The 18,137-nt window shown below is 40.1% G+C and overlaps 1 protein-coding gene and 1 non-coding gene across 2 annotated transcripts; one reads left to right on the top strand and one right to left on the bottom strand.

Annotated features, from left to right (window-relative positions):
• Nucleotides 1-6,226: 6,226 nt before the first annotated feature.
• On the bottom strand, nucleotides 6,227-7,097 carry LOC122451708 (transcription factor BTF3). The gene has a single exon (XM_043484627.1). It carries the CDS (start codon nucleotides 6,984-6,986, stop codon nucleotides 6,498-6,500), a length of 489 nt encoding a protein of 162 aa, XP_043340562.1. The 5' UTR covers nucleotides 6,987-7,097; the 3' UTR covers nucleotides 6,227-6,497.
• Nucleotides 7,098-7,460: 363 nt separating this feature from the next.
• On the top strand, nucleotides 7,461-7,580 carry LOC122425761. Its single transcript, XR_006264991.1, has one exon. It is a non-coding gene; the product is annotated as a small nucleolar RNA ACA64 (small nucleolar RNA).
• The last annotated feature ends 10,557 nt before the right edge of the window (nucleotides 7,581-18,137 follow it).

Genomic DNA, 18,137 nt, shown 5'->3' on the forward strand with positions numbered 1-18,137 from the left:
ACGGGCAGGTGACGGGGTCAGGGGAGGCCCTCCGCGGCCTGAGCTGGAAGCCCCTGGAGGGTTCTGTGCAGGAAAGTGACGTCTTCTGACACCTCGTAATAGGATCACTTTGACTGCTGGGTTGAGGACAGTGGTGGGTGAGGGCTGAAGCAGATACCAGTGAGAAGGCTACTGAAATAACACAGGAGCAACAGGAGAGTGACCGGACCAGGGAAACAGAGGTAGTTGACAGAGTGAGTTGACAGGGAATCCTCGAAGACTGGATATAGAGTGTGGAGGACAAGGAGTAACTGAAATTTGGTGCTGACATGTTGAGTTTATTCCTTAAAAAATATCTGACTTTCTCCCTATTTTAGAAAAAGAGACCTAACTAGTGAATATATTAACGAAAATGCATCTATTTCAGAGCGGACTTTAACAGTTTAGTTTTTTTACTTTATAAACTGTGAATATGAGCATGCCAGCAGCATACGAGGTAACTGTTTTATATTGAAATAAATTTCACTTACTCTGTAAGTCCAGGCCTCTTTGAAATCTATATCAATCTGCTTTGAAATGCAGTCTCTACCTATGGACATAATAACAAAAATGCCTTGTTGCATGATCAAAAATTATTACTTTGATTACAGAAGGGGTTCCCCTCCTGGCTCCCACAGTGAGAGGAACTGTAATGATTATTTTAATATTTCTATCAAATATGTTCAGCTATAAAAAAGAAAACAAGGAGGATGCTGAGTGGTTTGGCCTAACAGCTGGAAGGATGGAACTGCCAGAACAAAGATGGAGAAGACTTAGGACTTCCCTGGTGGTCCAGTGGCTAAGACTCAAGCTTACACTGCAACGGACCGGGATTCCATCTCTGGTCAGGGAACTAGATCCCACATGCCACAACTAAAGACCCTGCATGCCACAATGAAGATAAAAGATCCCACATACCACAAGTAAGACCCAAATAAATAAATAGAAATACTTTTTTTAAAAAAGGATGGAAAAGACTTCAAATGGAGTAGGTTGAGGGTGAAATTAAAGTTAAAAGGAAGACAGTAAAGAAAGAACACATGATTTGGATTATCTTTTATTTCTTCAGCTTATCAAATGAAGAAAATAATTCTTTATTAAGGTTGTTGGTGGTACTAGTGGTAAAGAACCCACCTGCTAATGCAGGAAACTCAAGAGATATGGATTCAATTCCTGGGTTGGGAAGATTCCCTGGAGGGGGGCACGGCAACCCATTCCAGTATTCTTGCCTAGAGAATCCCAATGGACAGAGGAGCCTGGTAGGCTACGGTCCATAGAGTCGCAGAGTCGGACACGACTGAAGCGACTTAACATGCACATAACATGCACATGAATTAATGTGGTCAAGCATCTAGGACAGTACCTGACAGCTGGCAGCCACTTAAGGATGTTAGTTCTCTCTCTGCAAATACGAATTTCATAAATATCCATTGTGCCCTAAAAGTAAAGAAAAGGGACTGAAAACAGGAGAGAAAGGACATGAAATGAAAACGTAAGAAATGAAGTCCAACAGAAGTGCCTAATTCCAATTATCTGTTACGATAGTTTCCCCTAAATTCTGCTTTCTCAAAGGGAAAAATGGGAATGTCAGAGTTTGCTAGTTTGGGAAAAGAGTTTGAAGTATGAAAAATTGGTAATGAAACAGAAAAGTATATCCACAACATAAGTATTAAGCAAAGAATTTTTATTGCTACTGCTTATGAACCATTCTTACAAACAAGACAGACATAAGATGAGAATAATAAAGGAGATGAACAGAGAACTCTTTTTTTTTTGAGTCAATAATTTTAAGAAGTCAAACCATATTAAGTAAAGCTAGAATGAGAGGCAACTATTTTATTTATAACTTTGGCAACGATTGGAAAAAATAATTATGCCTATTGTGGATGTTGGACAATATCATGCCATGTGGAAGGGAGTATAAGTCACAATAATTTTTAGCAATTTGTGTCTAAATAACTAAATGTTTATACTTTTTGAACCAGAAATTTCACTTCTAAGAAGTTATTCTAATATTCAAATATTTGCTAAAAATTCACATATATGAATGTCTACTACACTGTTATTTAAATGTAGTGAAAAAGTAGAAATATCCTAAATACCCAACAAGACAAAATTATTAAGTATAAGCATAATATATTATGGTTTATCCATGTTATAATATTATAGGCAGACTTTTTAAAACATTGTTAAATACCTAGTAAATGAAAATACATTCACAAACCATTATTGTATAAAATAAGTCTGCTACAAAATGGTATGTAAAATATGGTTCTCCTTTAAAGTGTTGTCAGTACCAATTGCTATCTCCATACTAGGATAACAGTTTATTTTTATTCTCTTTTTTGTGCTTTCCTCTAAGTTTTCTGGCATAATCAGGTATCTCGTTCTCTTAGAAGTGGAATTCCTGGATGATAGATGTGACAGTTGGACTATAAAGAAAGCTGAGTGCCAAATAATTGATGCTTTTGAACTGTGGTATTGGAGAAGCCTCTTGAGAGTCCCTTGGACTGCAAGGAGAGCCAACCAGCCCATCCTAAAGGAAATCAGTCCTGAATATTCATTGGAAGGACTGATGCTGAAACTTCAATACTTTGGCTACCTGATGCGAAGAACCAACTCACTGGAAAAGACCCTGATGCTGGGAAAGACTGAAGGCAGGAGGAGAAGGGCACGACAGAGGATGAGATGGTTGGATGGCATCACCAACGCGATGGACAAGAGTTGAGTAGGCTCCGGGAGATGGTAATGGACAGGGAAGCCTGGCGTGCTGCAGTCCGTGGGGTCGCAAAGAGTCGGACATGACTGAGCAACTGAACTGAACTAAAACTGTATACAGGGGCTTCCCCAGTGACTCAGATGGTAAAGAACCCGCCTGTCAATACAGGAGACGCAAGATACATAGGTTCGATCCCTGGGTCAGGAAGATCCCTGCAAAAGGAAGTGGCAACCTGCTCCAGGATTCTTGCCTAGAAAATTGCACGGACAGAGGCACCTGGCAAGCTATAGTCCATGGAGTCAGAAAGAGTCGGGCATGACTGAGAGTGCATATGCACACAACACACAGCCTGTATATATCAATGACATTCAGCTAAAACCGTCAAACAGCTTTCCAAAGTCGCTATACCAATTTATACTCCCACTGGCAATATATGAGTTCTGATTTAGAGATGCATTTTTAACAACATGCATCCAGTAAACAGCCATTGAGTTGAACCCTGCTACTGTAGAAGTTACGTAATTAAGTTAGAAGTAAGTACATTGATTTGAATGTATATGTTAATGACATAATAGGAACCATTTTAACATGTACATTTCATTAATTTATCTGATTTTATTTATTTTTATCCTCTCTAGATGTGTTATATATGTTAAAGAACTAAAATTAGATTTCTTAAGTACAGGAGCTGGACAAGATTTCCTTCTTTTTCTTACCTCCTTTAGTCCCACTTAAAAATGTAATTATGTCTTATATTGTATTATACGTTTCTCAAATCATTAAATATTTAAAATACCAAAAATCCATGATCATATGAAAAAAGAAGAGTAGTATCTTACTAATAGCCACACTTTCACATACTCTTCTTTCACACAGCTCATGAGACTGTAGTCCTTATCTTCACGTCTCGTTGAAGAAATGGGCAAAGCACATCACCTTTAACAAAAAACAGAAGTTCAGGTGTAGCATAGGGAAGTGAGCACTCTGAGATGAGGACATCGAAATGATCCCTTTGTTGACCCAGAAACCTTGGAAACTAAAAAAAGGATGAAGACATTATCATTTCCAGTCAAATGAAATCTAAATTTAAATTATCTTCTAAAGTTGTTTTCTTAAAAAGAACTCAAAAACGCACAATGTATATCCTATTAGAATATTAATCATGCCATTAAATTCTTTCTTCTACCAAATATCCTAATAAAAACACTTTGCTTTTGAATGATCCTTCTCCTAAGAAAATTGTCAAGTGGTCAGGGTCTACTCCACTGATGATATGAGGTTTATTAATTATTAAAACTCTTCTCAAATCCATCTGTCTTCTCTTTTAGAGTTAATCACCATAGCATGTTAGGGGCTCTGGAGCAGATGCAGCTGACAGTCATGTCTTCAAAACCCAGCTCGACTGCTTCCCAGCTTTGTGACCTGCATCAAATAACTTTAATAAGTACTCATTCATTTCTTGTTGTGCCTCAACTTTCTCTCTAAAAATAACAATCACAGTACCTAGAGCATTGGTTTGGAATGAGAATTGTACATCTCTATCTCTTTACATTTTCCTAAGCACAGTCTAAGGCACATAATAATAAGCACTCATTAATTTAGTTTTCAAGGCAATTTCTAGGGACTTTATCATAAAGACATAATTCTAAACACAAAGATTCATGTGCAAGTATTGTCATATCAAATGTACAGCAAATAACAGGAAAAAGAAAAACAAATGCCACATATACCAAACTTCAATATTAATAAGGTGAACACATAATTTATAGTCTCCAAAAGATTTAAAATTTACTAATATGCAGTGTTGCAGAGTGGTCAACAAGTTAGTACATTGTTGGTAAGAATACAAATAAACAGTTTTCTTGAAGGTAAAAAAAGTATTGTCATACTAGCAAGATTTTATAATATCTAAACTTTAGAAATAATTTAACTGATAAATAGGAATGAACTAAAATTATATCCTATCCAAACATAGTTTATCAAATAGTATGATCTCAGATTTATAAAATATATATATATAAAATAAATCCCTTGGTACATTCAGAACTACAACATATGGTTGTACAAGTTCTTCACTGCATAATGTACTAGGGGCAAGTGAGATCTGAAATCTAGCTGTTCTCTGCTTGTCAAAAGCCACACACCCTGGTGCAGGGTTGCATTCACCTAGAGAACAGATGTCTTTTTCTAAGTTGCTCAGAGTGGTGTTATGACTTAGCACCAGTCATCTGGAAATATGGACAGAAAAAAAGACTGGAAAGACACAAACCAAAGTATTAACACTGATTATGTTAAAGTAACAGGATTCTGCAGGAGTTTTTTTTTTTTTTCCCCACTATGGTTTTCTATGTGTCCCAAATTTTCCATAATGAATATACACTATTTCTATAATTATAAGACAAAACTTTTACTTCTAAAAAACAAGCTGGATTTAAAAATGCAAATCAAGGAACTTCTCCTGTGGGTCAGTGGTCCCAGTGCAGGGGTTGTGGGTTCCATCCCTGGTCAGGGGACTAAGATCTCACATGTGGCAGGGTATGGCCAAAAGTTAACTTTTTAAAAACTTGTTTAAAAATGCAAATCAAAGTTAGGATATCACCTCATACCCATCAGGACAGCTGCCAATAAAAAACAAAAACCAGAAAATAACAAGTGTTGGGGAGAGGATAGAGAAATAGGAACCCTTGTGCACTGTCAGTAGGGATATGAAATGGCACAGCCACTGTGGAAAACAGTAAGACAATGCCACAAAAAAACTTAAAAACAGAATTACCATGTTGTTGTGTTCTTCAGTCACTAAGTCGTGTCCGACTCTTTGCGAGCCAGTGGACTGCAGCACGCCAGGCTTCCCTGTCATTCACTGTCTTCCAGAGTTTGCTCAAACTCATGTCCATTGAGTCAGTGATGCTATCTAACCATCTCATCCCCTCCTGCCCCTTCTCCTTTTGCCTTCAATCTTCCCCAGCATCAGGGAGAATTACCATATGCTCCAGCAATTCCACTACTGAGTATATATCCAAAAGAATTAAAAGCAGGATCTGGAAGAGATATTTGCACACCAATGTTCTGAGCAACATTATATTCAATAGCCAAGAGGAAGAGGTGGGAAACTTGGGCATTGCCCTTGACTTGCCGCCTCACCCAGGGCCATGCCCACTTCTTGGGGACAACCTGCAACCAACTGGCCTATGCAAAGAGTAAAGCTTGAGTTCAAGTCAGAAGGGCTCCCCCAGCTCCAGAGTTCCTCACGGGATCAGGCCAAGACTAACTTCATCCATGTTGAGCCGGAGGGAACACCCCAATAATCTGTCCCCACACAAATCTCTAATTTTAGAGTCTGTTTCCCAGAGGGCCTGACCTGCAACTCTTATTCAAGAAATCCTTTCCTGATACTCTTACAGTTTCTTTTTTCATTTTATATTTTATCTTTAGATTTTTTAATACATTTGGAGTTTACTTTTATATAATATGGGGATCTGATTGTATTTCTTTTTTTTTTTTTTTTACTAGGCAAAGAATTTTATTTATCTTTGTCTCAAACTTTATTCTTAGGCTTCTTCAGCTTCATTAGCTGCAAAGAATGAATTGTATATAAGCAAAAACTGAAAAGAGCTGCAGTGTCCAGGGGCTTAGGCTTAAAAATATTAGAGATCTAGATTTTATCAGATCCATAAACAAAATTTTAAAAAGCAGTCATAATATAAAATAGCAGCTCCCAGTAACTTCTTCAAGATTTATCTTCTTCAGAAGTTAACTCAATTCAGTTTGCTTCATTCTTGGAAGCCTCATCAAAATTCTCCACAAGATCTGGAACTTCATCATCATCCTCCTCTCCAGTGGCAAGTGGTGCTTTCCCATCCACGGATTGTTTGGGCAGAGCTTCAGCCAGTCTCCTTAAACTGGTCAGACTGTCGGCACCAAGCTGGTTTAAGATGCTGGGGAGCATTTCTGTCAGTTGCTTTGTCTCAGCGTGGCCTGTAATGGTGAAAGTGTTTGCTGCCAGAGATGCCTGAACTTTAGGGTTGTTAAAGTGGATCACTGTTCCTTGATTTGTGAACATATTCACCTCTTCAATACCAGAGATATTGTTTACCCCTAACTTCTTTAAAGAGAACTGAAGTTTTTTGTCATCTGCTGTGGCTGTTCTATGAACCACCTTCTTCTTTCTGCGAGCAGTTCCTTTCCCACCAATGCGCACTTGTGCCTGCAGTTTGGCGAGTTTCTCCTGGTTCATGATAGTTTCTTTCATCTTGTTGGAGCGGAAATGGGGCCGCGCGGGGGACTAGGGTTGGCGCTCAGGTGGTCTCGGGCAGACCAGCTGAGGTTGGGCGCACACACGCGGGGACGCAAGATGGCAGCTCTGATTGTATTTCTTTCCTTGCAGTGAGAAAATTTTCTCAGTACCGTTTATTAATACTAATACTCCATCGTTTCTTCTGATTTTATTTCTCTATCATATAAGAAATTCTCATTTATATACAGATCTGTTTCTTGATTTTCTACCCTGCCCTCTTGGCTTAAAGAGTTGATCCTGTGACACTGTTTCAATTGCTTTGGCTTATTTTCCAAAATTGTCTTTTTATAACTCACCAAATATATTCCAGAATTATTTTATTGATTTACCTCCAAAAAGTCCTTCTGGAATTGTTTTTCAAATCACACTACACTTACAGATTAATTTTGGAGAAATTAAATCTTTAAAGTGTTAAATCATCTCATTGGCATTGGTTGAAAATTACCTGTGACTTTGGCCACAGGTGAGATTCCTTGCCCAGAGCCACCAGGGCCTCAGCTGCCTGCTCGCCCCTCCTTGTGGGGAGGTAAGACCCAGGCTCTGACATGAACCTCTGCTCTGGGCTGCCTGTGGCTGCTGGCGTGTTCTAGATTCTTATATCTGACCCCTGACCTTGTCTTCTACCCACAGGACACCTGGATGCTCAGAGTTTGAGTCCTACACCACCAGAACTGTGGGAAGAAAGGGGATCTACTCTTGTTATTTTTTTGATTGGCATATAATCGCTTTACAATGTCGTGGTAGTTTCTGCTATACAAAGACATGAATTTGCTATATGTATAACTATATCCGCCTGCCCTCTTGAGCTTCCCTCCCACCTCCCGTTCTCTCGTCTTTCAATAAAGCTGTTGATCTAAAAAAAAAAGTTAAATTATCTCATTATTAGCATGATATGTTGCTTCATTTATTCAGGTGTTCTTAATATTTGCTAATCAAGCCATACAATTTTTTCCATAATAATTTTTATATTTTTTAGATTAATTTTTTTATATTACATGGTCTTCCCTGGTGACTCAGCAGTAAGGAATCCGCCTGCAATGCAGGAGACCCTTGTTCAATTCCTGGGTCAGGAAGATCCCGTGGAGAAGGAAATGGCAACCCACTCCAGTCTTCTTGCCTGAAAAAAATCCCATGGACAGAGGAGCCTGGTGGGCTACTGTTCACGGGGTCACAAAGAGTCAGACACGACTGAGTGACTAAGCACAAGCTACTTCACATTGCTTAATAAACCAGCTAGACACACTTTCTGAAGTATGTGACAGAACTCTGACCGTTACATATCACATTTATTTTTGTTCTTTTTGCAATGGCCAAGAATCAAGCATTAATTCGAAAGTAGTGGTCATAGAGGGGATCACTGCATTTTTCTCTACTTAAAGTGAAGATACAAGCAGACACTACCAGTTGTCAACCCAGTTTCAAGTCTCTATATTTTTTTTCCTTTCTACCAGAAACCAATTTTGTTTATAGAGGCAAAATGCAACTGCTTTTGTAACTAAAGGGGGATGCAGTCCAAGACAATAGGCTGTTAGGAGGCCATGCCTGGGTGAGCTTGCAGAAAGCCCAACTGGCTTGGTCTGCATCTCTACCCTTTTCTCTGTCTTCTTCTTGCCTAGAGCCAGAGGTAGAAACCAGCTGAGCATGAGAACAAAAGCTGAGCGTGAGGGACTGAGGGGAGTGAGAGGGGCCCAGAACACTGAAGCTCTCAGGCCATGTGCAGGGCTGTGCTGCACACCTCTGGACTTCCTGCTTATTATTAAGAAAAAGCCAAGATTTGTATGTTTATACCACTGTTGTCTGGGTTTCATGTACATATAACAAACACAGGCCTAGATAATATCACATTTAAGTTCTGTTAAATGTGATATTTGCCATAGATTTTTGGTTGATGTCCTTAATCAGGTTGAAATTCTTCTCTTATATTCCACATTCTAAATATCTCCTTTCTGGCATCTCCAGAATTGTTGTGCATGAGAAAGAGCCAGCAGCCATTCTTAGCTTACCATCTTATCTAACATCAGAAGTGCCTGGTTCAATGCATCAAACTATCGATGCAAATAGATTACTCTAAATATAAATACATGCCTTAAGGATAAGGAAGATAACATATGTGTATGTGCACAAATAAGTTTAGTTTCTTCCTTTCTTTGAATATTTTACACACATTTATTTTCTTCCTTCCTTTCCTTCCTTTCAATATTTTAAATATATTTCAAGAACCTTCAAGAACCCAACAATTTGCAAACATTCCATTAGTCCTTAAAGGGACCACAAAAATGAAGACAACACCATCTTCACCACTGTAATCCAGTAAGGAAAATAAACTCTTGTTTGTTTGTTTAAAATAAAGTTTATTTCACAAACAGAATAAAGTCAATGCTTTTTGAATTCTTACATTCCCAGATTTTAATAAGAATCAAAATTTATATTTTATTTTGATCACCAACCAACATTTTAAGTGACATTTTTTAAGTAAGAAAACATGCCCAATTCCATAAACTTTGTACCCTAATTACTATGAAAGTGAAAGTGAAAGTTGCTCAGTCATGTCCAACTTTTTGCAACCCCATGGACCATATGGTCCACAGAATTCTCCAGGCCAGAAGACTGGAGTGAGTACTTTCCCTTCTCCAGTAGATCTTCCCAACCCAGGGATTGAACCCCGGTCTCCCACATTGCAGGCAGATTCTTTAATTACTATAAACAAGGTATAACATGATTAGAGCTACAGGATGTTTTTTTAAAGGATAGTAATTTTAGCTGGGGCCCTGGAAAGATCTCAAAGACTGGTATTTGAAAATTCTAGGGCAAATTTGACATGGGAAGATCCTAAACTCACCTCCTCCCTCAGACACACTAAATCTATAGCTACCTATGAACAACTTCTTCTGGGGTGGGGCAGGGCAAGAAGTAGCAAGCAATTCCTACAGATGAGGAAATGAGGGTAAAAACACCCACACTGAAGTAGGTTGTTGTTCATTCGCTCAGTCGTGTCCAACTCTCTGCAACCCCATGCACTGTAGCCTGCCAGGCTCCTCTGTCCATGGGATTTGCCAGACAAGAATACTGGAGGGGGTTGCCATTTCCTTCTCCAGGGGATCTTCCCCACCCAGGGATTGAACCTGTATCTCCTGCATTGGTAGGCAGATTCTTTACCACTGAGCCACCAGAGAAGCCCCACTGCAGTGGGTAGGACAGGCTTAAAACCAACCCTGGCTTTGGAACCCACAATTCAGGAGGGGACTCAAAACTTAAGAGCTTCTCCCAGAAGAGCAAAGAGTTTCAACCCCACATTGGGCACCCAAATTTTAAAACCTGCATCTGAGACACACAAGCTCCCCCCTAAACATTAAGTTTTTAATACCAATGGGGCTGCAACCATGAAACCTGCCAGGCTACAGAGGACTGAGAAACAACTCTTAAAGGGTTAGTGCATTCAGACTCACCCACCCCAGGGACCAACAGAGAGGCAGCCAATTGTGAGGAGTCTAGATTTTACAAGAAAGGAGTTCATTTAGTTATATTAAAGCATTGGTCCAAGGGGCAAGCATCTAATTTAACATACATCTAAGGACATACCAGAGCACTCTCCAGAGATGGAGGCTGGAAGCTGACATCTTTGCATTCTCCCCCTATGCCACTCTCCAACTCACCAGGAGCTCCCAGAAAGGAGAGTGCACCCACTTTTGTGCCCCAGTTTTTGTAGCTGCCACCAGGAGCACCTCTGTATTACCTGGCTCTGATGGCCAGGAGGACTTAACACTTGTGGTCCCACAGGAGTAGATATATTTGCATACTTTAAAAGTTGCTACCTGAGAGTCTGGTTTCCAATTAGCTTGAAACTAGGCAGTGACTAAGAAACTCCCCTTTGGGACCCTGACAGGTCTTGGCACACCGTCAATGCCTGGGAGTCTAAAATAGGTTGTGTGACAAAGGAAACTATAAGCAAGGTGAAAAGACAGCCTTCAGAATGGGAGAAAATGATAGCAAACGAAGCAACAGACAACGGATTAATCTCAAAAATATATAAGAAACTCCTACAGCTCAATTCCAGAAAAATAAATGACCCAATCAAAAAATGGGCCAAAGAACTAAACAGACATTTCTCCAAAGAAAACATATAGATAGCTAACAAACACATGAAAAGATGCTCAACATCACTCATTATCAGAGAAATGCAAATCAAAACCACAATGAGGTACCATTACACGCCAGTCAGGATGGCTGCTATCCAAAAGTCTACAAGCAATAAATGCTGGAGAGGGTGTGGAGAAAAGGGAACCCTCTTACACTGTTGGTGGGAATGCAAACTAGTACAGCCACTATGGAAAACAGTGTGGAGATTCCTTAAAAAACTGGCAATAGAACTGCCATATGACCCAGCAATCCCACTTCTGGGCATACACACTGAGGAAACCAGATCTGAAAGAGACACGTGCACCCCAATGTTCATCGCAGCACTGTTTATAATAGCCAGGACATGGAAGCAACCTAGATGCCCATCAGCAGATGAAGGGATAAGGAAGCTGTGGTACATATACACCATGGAATATTACTCAGCCATTAAAAAGAATTCATTTGAATCAGTTCTAATGAGATGGATGAAACTGAAGCCCATTATACAGAGTGAAGTAAGCCAGAAAGATAAAGAACATTACAGCATACTAACACATATATATGGAATTTAGAAAGATGGTAATGATAACCCTATATGCAAAACAGAAAAAGAGACACAGATGTACAGAACAGACTTTTGGACTCTGTGGGAGAAGGCAAGGGTGGGATGTTTAGAGAGAACAGCATCGAAACATGTATATTATCTAGGGTGAAACAGATCACCAGCCCAGGCTGGATGCATGAGACAAGTGCTCGGGCCTGGTGCACTGGGAAGACCCAGAGGGATCGGGTGGAAAGGGAGGTGGGAGGGGGGATCGGGATGGGGAATACATATAAATCCATGGCTGATTCATGTCAATGTATGACAAAAACCACTACAATACTGTAAAGTAATTAGCCTTCAACTAATAAAAATAAATGAAAAAAAAACATTATGGATAATTTACATTTGAAAAATAAATAAATAAAATAGGTTGTGTGGACAATCACAAAAGTTCGAGAGACAACCAAGAGCCAGAGCAGTATTGAACAAGAAGGTTCATGTTCCACACGAGGTCATTCCTTCAAGACTGAAGAGGAGGCTGTTTTCTGTATGTGTGCTAGGTGGCTTCAATCTTGTCTAACTCTTGCTGTGCCATGGACTGCAGCCTGCCAGGCTCCACTGTCCATGGGATTCTCCAGGTGATAGTACTAGAGTGGGTTTCCGTGCCTTCCTCCAGGGGATCTTCCTAACCCAGAGATCAAGCCTGTGTCTCCTCCATAGCAGGCAGATTCTTTACCACTGAGCCACCAGTGAAGTCTGGCTATATACAAACTGTTATTTTAAAAAATGGATAAACAAGATCCTACTATATGACACAGAGAATTATATTCAATGTCCTGTAATAAGCCATAATGGAAAAGAATATAAAAAAAGAATATGTGTGTGTGTATATATATGTCTATATATATAACTGAATCACTAGACTGTACAGCATAAATTAATACATTATAAATCAACTATACTTCAATTAAATTTTTAAAAAGAGTTGGTTTTTATGTATAAGATAAAACAGCCAACACAGAGTCAAGTAAAATGAAGAAATAGAGGAACATGTTCCAAGTGAAAGTACAAGATATAATCTTAGGGGGAAAAATCCTTAATGAAATGGAGATAAGTGATTTACCTGATAGTTTTTTAAATCATTCATAAAGATGCTCACAGAATGTAGGAGAAGAATGTTTGAACACAGTGAGGACTACAGCAAAGAAATAGAAGAACATAAGAAAGTACCAAGTAGAAGTTGATGAGCTGGAATATAATAACTGAACTGAAAAATACAGTAGAGGCACTCAACAGTCAATTAGATGAAGCAAAGAAAGAGATAAACAGGTCAGTAGAACTCATCCAATCACAGCAGAAAAAAATTTTTTCTAAATGAAGGTAGCTTAATATATCTGTGGGATAACATCAAGCAGACCAACATTCACATTATAGAGATCCCAGAAGACAAAAAGAGGCAGAAAAACTTATTTGAATAAATAATGACCAAAAACTTCCCTACCCAGGGGGAAGAAAACAGACATCCAGATTCAAGAAGCCCACAGAGCAGCAAATAAGAGGAACCCAAAGAGACCTACACTAAGATATATAACTACAACGTCAAAAGTTAAAGACAAGGAGACAATCTTAAAAGCAGCAATAGGAAAACTTATTACACTCAAGGGAACCCCCGTAAGACTATCAGACTTCTCAGTAGACAACTTTGTAGGCAAGAAAAGTGGCACAATATATTCAAAATGCTGAAAAGAACAAGATTTACAATCAAGAATACTCCACCCACTCAGAGTCGAAGGAGAGATAAAGTTTTCCAGACAGAATAAATTTTAAAGTTCATAACTGCTAGACCAGCCTTATAACAAATGATAATAAGACTTCTTCAAGCTGAACTGAATCAGAACCTTTATGTTTCACAAAAAAAAAATCGACGTATAAATCTCAGAAAGATGAATACATATTAAGAGAAAAATTCAGAATAATTTAATTGTAAAGGTGGTGGAAATTAGTATGAAAATTAAAAGTCAGAAGTAGTAAAAATAATTAGAGCTACAATAATTAGTTAAGGGATAAACAAGATAACAAGACGTAAATTATGACATTAAAAACATGTGGGCACTACAGAAAATCAGATCATGAAAGAGAGCAAAATAAAAAGGAACAAAAGAACTACAAAAGCATCAGAAAACAATTATAAAAATGGAAATAAGTACATTCTGTTCAGTCACTCAGTTGTGTCTGACTCTTTGTGACCCCATGGATTGCAGCATGCCAGGCCTCCCTATCCATCACCAACTCCTGGAGTTTACTCAAACGCATGCCCATTGAGTTGCTGATGCCATCCAGCCATCTCACCCTCTGTCATCCCCTTCTCCTGCCACCTTCAATCTTTCCCAGCACCAGGGTCATTTCAAATGAGTCAGTTTTTTGCATCAGGTGGCCAAAGTATTGGAGTTTCAGCTTCAGCATCAGTCCTTCCAATGAATATTCAGGACTGATCTCCTTTAGGATGGACTGGTTGGATCTCCTTGCAGTCCAAGGGACTCTCAAGAGTCTTCTCCAACACCACAGTTCAAAAGCATCAATTCTTCAGCACTCAGCTTTATGTTCCAACTTTCACATCCATACATGACTATTGGAACAACCGTATCTTTGACTAGACGGACCTTTGTTGACAAATGTCTCTACTTTTTAATATGCTGTCTAGGTTGGTCATAGCTTTTCTTCCAAGGAGCAAGGGTCTTTTAATTTCATGACTGCAGTCACCATCTGCAGTGATTTTGGAGCCCCAAAAAATAAAGGCACTCACTGTTTCCATTGTTTTCCCATCTATTTGCCATGAAGTGATGGGACTGGATGCCATTATCCTAGTTTTCTGAATGTTGAGTTTTAAGCCTACTTTTTCACTCTCCTCTTTCACCTTCATCGAGAGGCTCTAAACTTTAGTCCTCTTTGCTTTCTGCCATAAGGGTGCTGTCATCTGCATATCTGAAGTTATTGATATTTCTCCTGGGAATCTTGATTCCAGCTTGTGCTTCATCCAGCCTAGCATTTCTCATGAGGTACTCTGCATATAAGTTAAATAAGCAGAGTGACAATATACAACCTTGACATACTCCTTTCCCGATTTGGAACCAATCTATTGTTCCATGTCCAGTTTAACTGTTGTTTGTTGACCTGCATACAGATTTCTCAGGAGACAGGTAAAGTATTCTGGTATTCCCATCTCTTTAAGAACTTTCCAGTCTGTTATGATCCACACAATCAAAGGTTTTGGCACAGTCAATAAAGCAGAAATAGATGTTTTTCTGGAATTCTCTTGCTTTCCGAATGATCCAACGGATGTTGGCAATTTGATCTCTGGTTCCTCTGCCTTTTCTAATTCTAGCTTCAACATCTGGAAGTTCTCACACATACTGTTGAAGCCTAGCTTGGAGAATTTTGAGCATTACTTTACTAGCATGCGAGATGAGTGCAGTTGGGCAGTAGTTTGAACATTCTTTGGCATTGCCTTTCTTTGGGATTGGAATGAAAACTGACCTTTTCCAGTCCTGTGACCATGGCTGAGTTTTCCAAATTTGCTGGCTTACTGAGTATAGCACGTTCACAGAATCATCTTAGGATCTGAAATAGCTCAACTGGAATTCCATCACCTTCACTAGCTTTGTTCTTCATGACGCTTCCTAAGGCCCACTTGACTTCACATTCCAGAATGTCTGGCTCTATGTGAGTAATCACACCATCATAGTCATCTGGGTCATGCAGATCTTTTTTGTATAGTTCTTTTGTGTATTCTTGCCACCTCTTCTTAATATCTTCTGCTTCTGTTAAGCCCATACCATTTCTGTCCTTTATTGTGCCCATGTTTGCATGAAATATTCCCTTGGTATCTCTAATTTTCTTAAACATGTCTCTAGTCTTTCCCATTCTATTGTTTTCCTCTATTTCTTTGCATTGATCACTGAGGAAGGCTTTCTTATCTCTCCTTGCTATTCTTTGGAACTCTGCATTCAAATGGGTATATCTTTCCTTTCCTCCTTTGCCTTTCACTTCTTTTCTCAGCTATTTCTAAAGCCTCCTCAGACAACCATTTTGCCTTTTTGCATTTCTTTTTCTTGGCGATGGTCTTGATCACTGCCTCCTGTACAATGTCTCAAACCTCCATCCATAGTTCTTCAGGCACTCTGTCTATCAGATCCAATCCCTTGAATCTATTTGTCACTTCCATTGTATAATCCTAAGTGATTTGATTTAGGTGTTACCTAAATGGTCTAATGGCTTTCCCTTACTGTCTTCAATTTAAGTTTGAATTTGGCCATATGGAGTTCATGATCTGAACCACAGTCAGCTCCCTGTCTATACAGCTGACTGCATAGAGCTTCTCCTTCTTTGGCTGAAAAGAATATAATCAACCTGATTTCAGTACTGACCATCTGGTTATGTCCATGTGTAGAGTCATCTCTTGTGTTGTTGGAAGAGGGTGTTTACTATGACCAGTGCATTCTCTTGGTAAAACTCTGTTAGGCTTTGCCTGGGTTCCTTTTGTGCTCCAAGGCTAAATTTGCCTGTTACTCCAAGTACCTCTTGACTTCCTACTTTTGCATTCCAGTCCCCTATAATGAAAAGGACATCTTTTTTGGATGTTAGTTCTAGAAGGTCTTGTAGGTCTTCATAGAACTGTTCAGCTTCTTCAGCATTACTGGTTGGAGCATAGACTTGGATTATTGTGATATTGAATGGTTTGCCTCGGAAATGAACAGAGATCTTTCTGTCATTTTTGAGACGGCATCCAAGTACTGCATTTTGGGCTCTTTTGTTGACTATGAGGGCTATTCCGTTTCTTCTAAGGTATTCTTGCCCACAGTAGTAGATATAATGGTCATCTGAGTTCAATTCACTCATTCCAGTCCATTTTAGTTCACTGATTCCTAAAACGTTGATGTTCACTCTTGCCATCTCCTGTTTGACCACTTACAATTTACCCTGATTCATGGACCTAACATTCCAGGTTCCTATGCAATACTGTTCTTTACAGCACCAAACTTTACTTCCATCACTAGTCATATCCACAAGTGGGTGTTGTTTTTGCTTTGGCTCCATCTCTCCATTCTTTCTGGAGTTATTTCTCCACCCTTCTCCAGTAGCATATTGGACATGTACCAACCTGGGGAGTTCATCTTTCAGTGTTCTATCTTTTTGCCTTTTTATACTGTTCATGGGGTTCTCAAGGCAAGAATGCTGAAGTGGTTTGCCATTCCCTTCTCCAGAGGACCACATTTTGTCAGAACTGTCCACCATGACCCGTCTGTCTTGAGTGGCCCAACACAGCATGGCTCATAGTTTCATTGAGCTAGACAAGGCTGTGGTCCATTTGATCAGTTTGATTAGTTTTCTGTGACTGTGGTTTTCATTCTGTCTGCCCTCTGAGGGATAAGGATAAGAAGCTTATGGAAGCTTCCTAATGGGAGAGACTGACTGTAGGAGAAACTGGGTCTTGTTCTGATGGGTGGGGCCATGCTCAGTAAATCTTTAATCCAATTTTCTATTGATGGGCAGGGTTGTGTTCCTTACCTGTTGTTTGACCTGAGACCAAACTATGGTGGAGGTGATGAAGATAATGGAGACCTCCTTCAAAAGGTCCCCTACACATACTGCCACACTCAGTGCCCCCGGCCCTGCAGCAGGCTGACCCGTGCCTTTGCAGAGACTTCTGGACACTCACAGGCACATCTGGGTCAGTCTCTTGTGAAGTCACTGCTCCTTCCTCCCGCATCCTGGTGTAAATAAGGTTTTGTTTGTGCTCTCCAAGAGTCTGTTTTCCAGTCCTGTGTGAGCTCTGGCAGCTCTATGGTGACGTTAATGGTGACCCCCTCTAAGAAGGCTTATGCCACTCCCAGGTCTGCTGCACCAAGAGCCCCTGCGGCAGGTCACTGCGGACCCGTACCTTCACAGGAGACACTCAGAGGCAGGTCTGGCTCAGTTTCTGTGGGGTCTCTGTGTCCTGGTGCATACAAGGTTTTGTTTGAGCCCTCCACGCAACTCTGATGGGTATGGAGTTTGAGTCTAAATGCAATTTTGCCCCTCCTACCATCCTTCTGGGGCTTCTCCTTTGCCCTTGGATGTGGGGTATCCTTTTCTGGTGGGATCCAACCATCTTCTGTCAATGGTTGTTCAGCAGCCAGTTGTAATTTTGGGGTTCTTCCAGGAGAAGATAGGCACACGTCCTTCTACTCTGCCATCTTGATTACAGTCGTCTGGCACTAATCCCAGCATCTGGCTTCACCTGCCAGGGGGAGTGGGAAACAGCCCCAGATTCTTTGGGACCCAGACTCCGCATGCCAGTGAGCCGGCACTAGTCCCAGGGTCCCCAGAGCTCTCCAACCAGGCACCTCATGAGCAGGCCCCCTGAACAGAGCCAGCAGCATCTCTTCAGGAAAGGTCCTGGCAATCAA

The sequence above is a fragment of the Cervus canadensis genome, chromosome 1 (assembly GCF_019320065.1).
Source record: "Cervus canadensis isolate Bull #8, Minnesota chromosome 1, ASM1932006v1, whole genome shotgun sequence".
In the NCBI taxonomy this organism is placed as follows: Eukaryota; Metazoa; Chordata; class Mammalia; order Artiodactyla; family Cervidae; genus Cervus; species Cervus canadensis.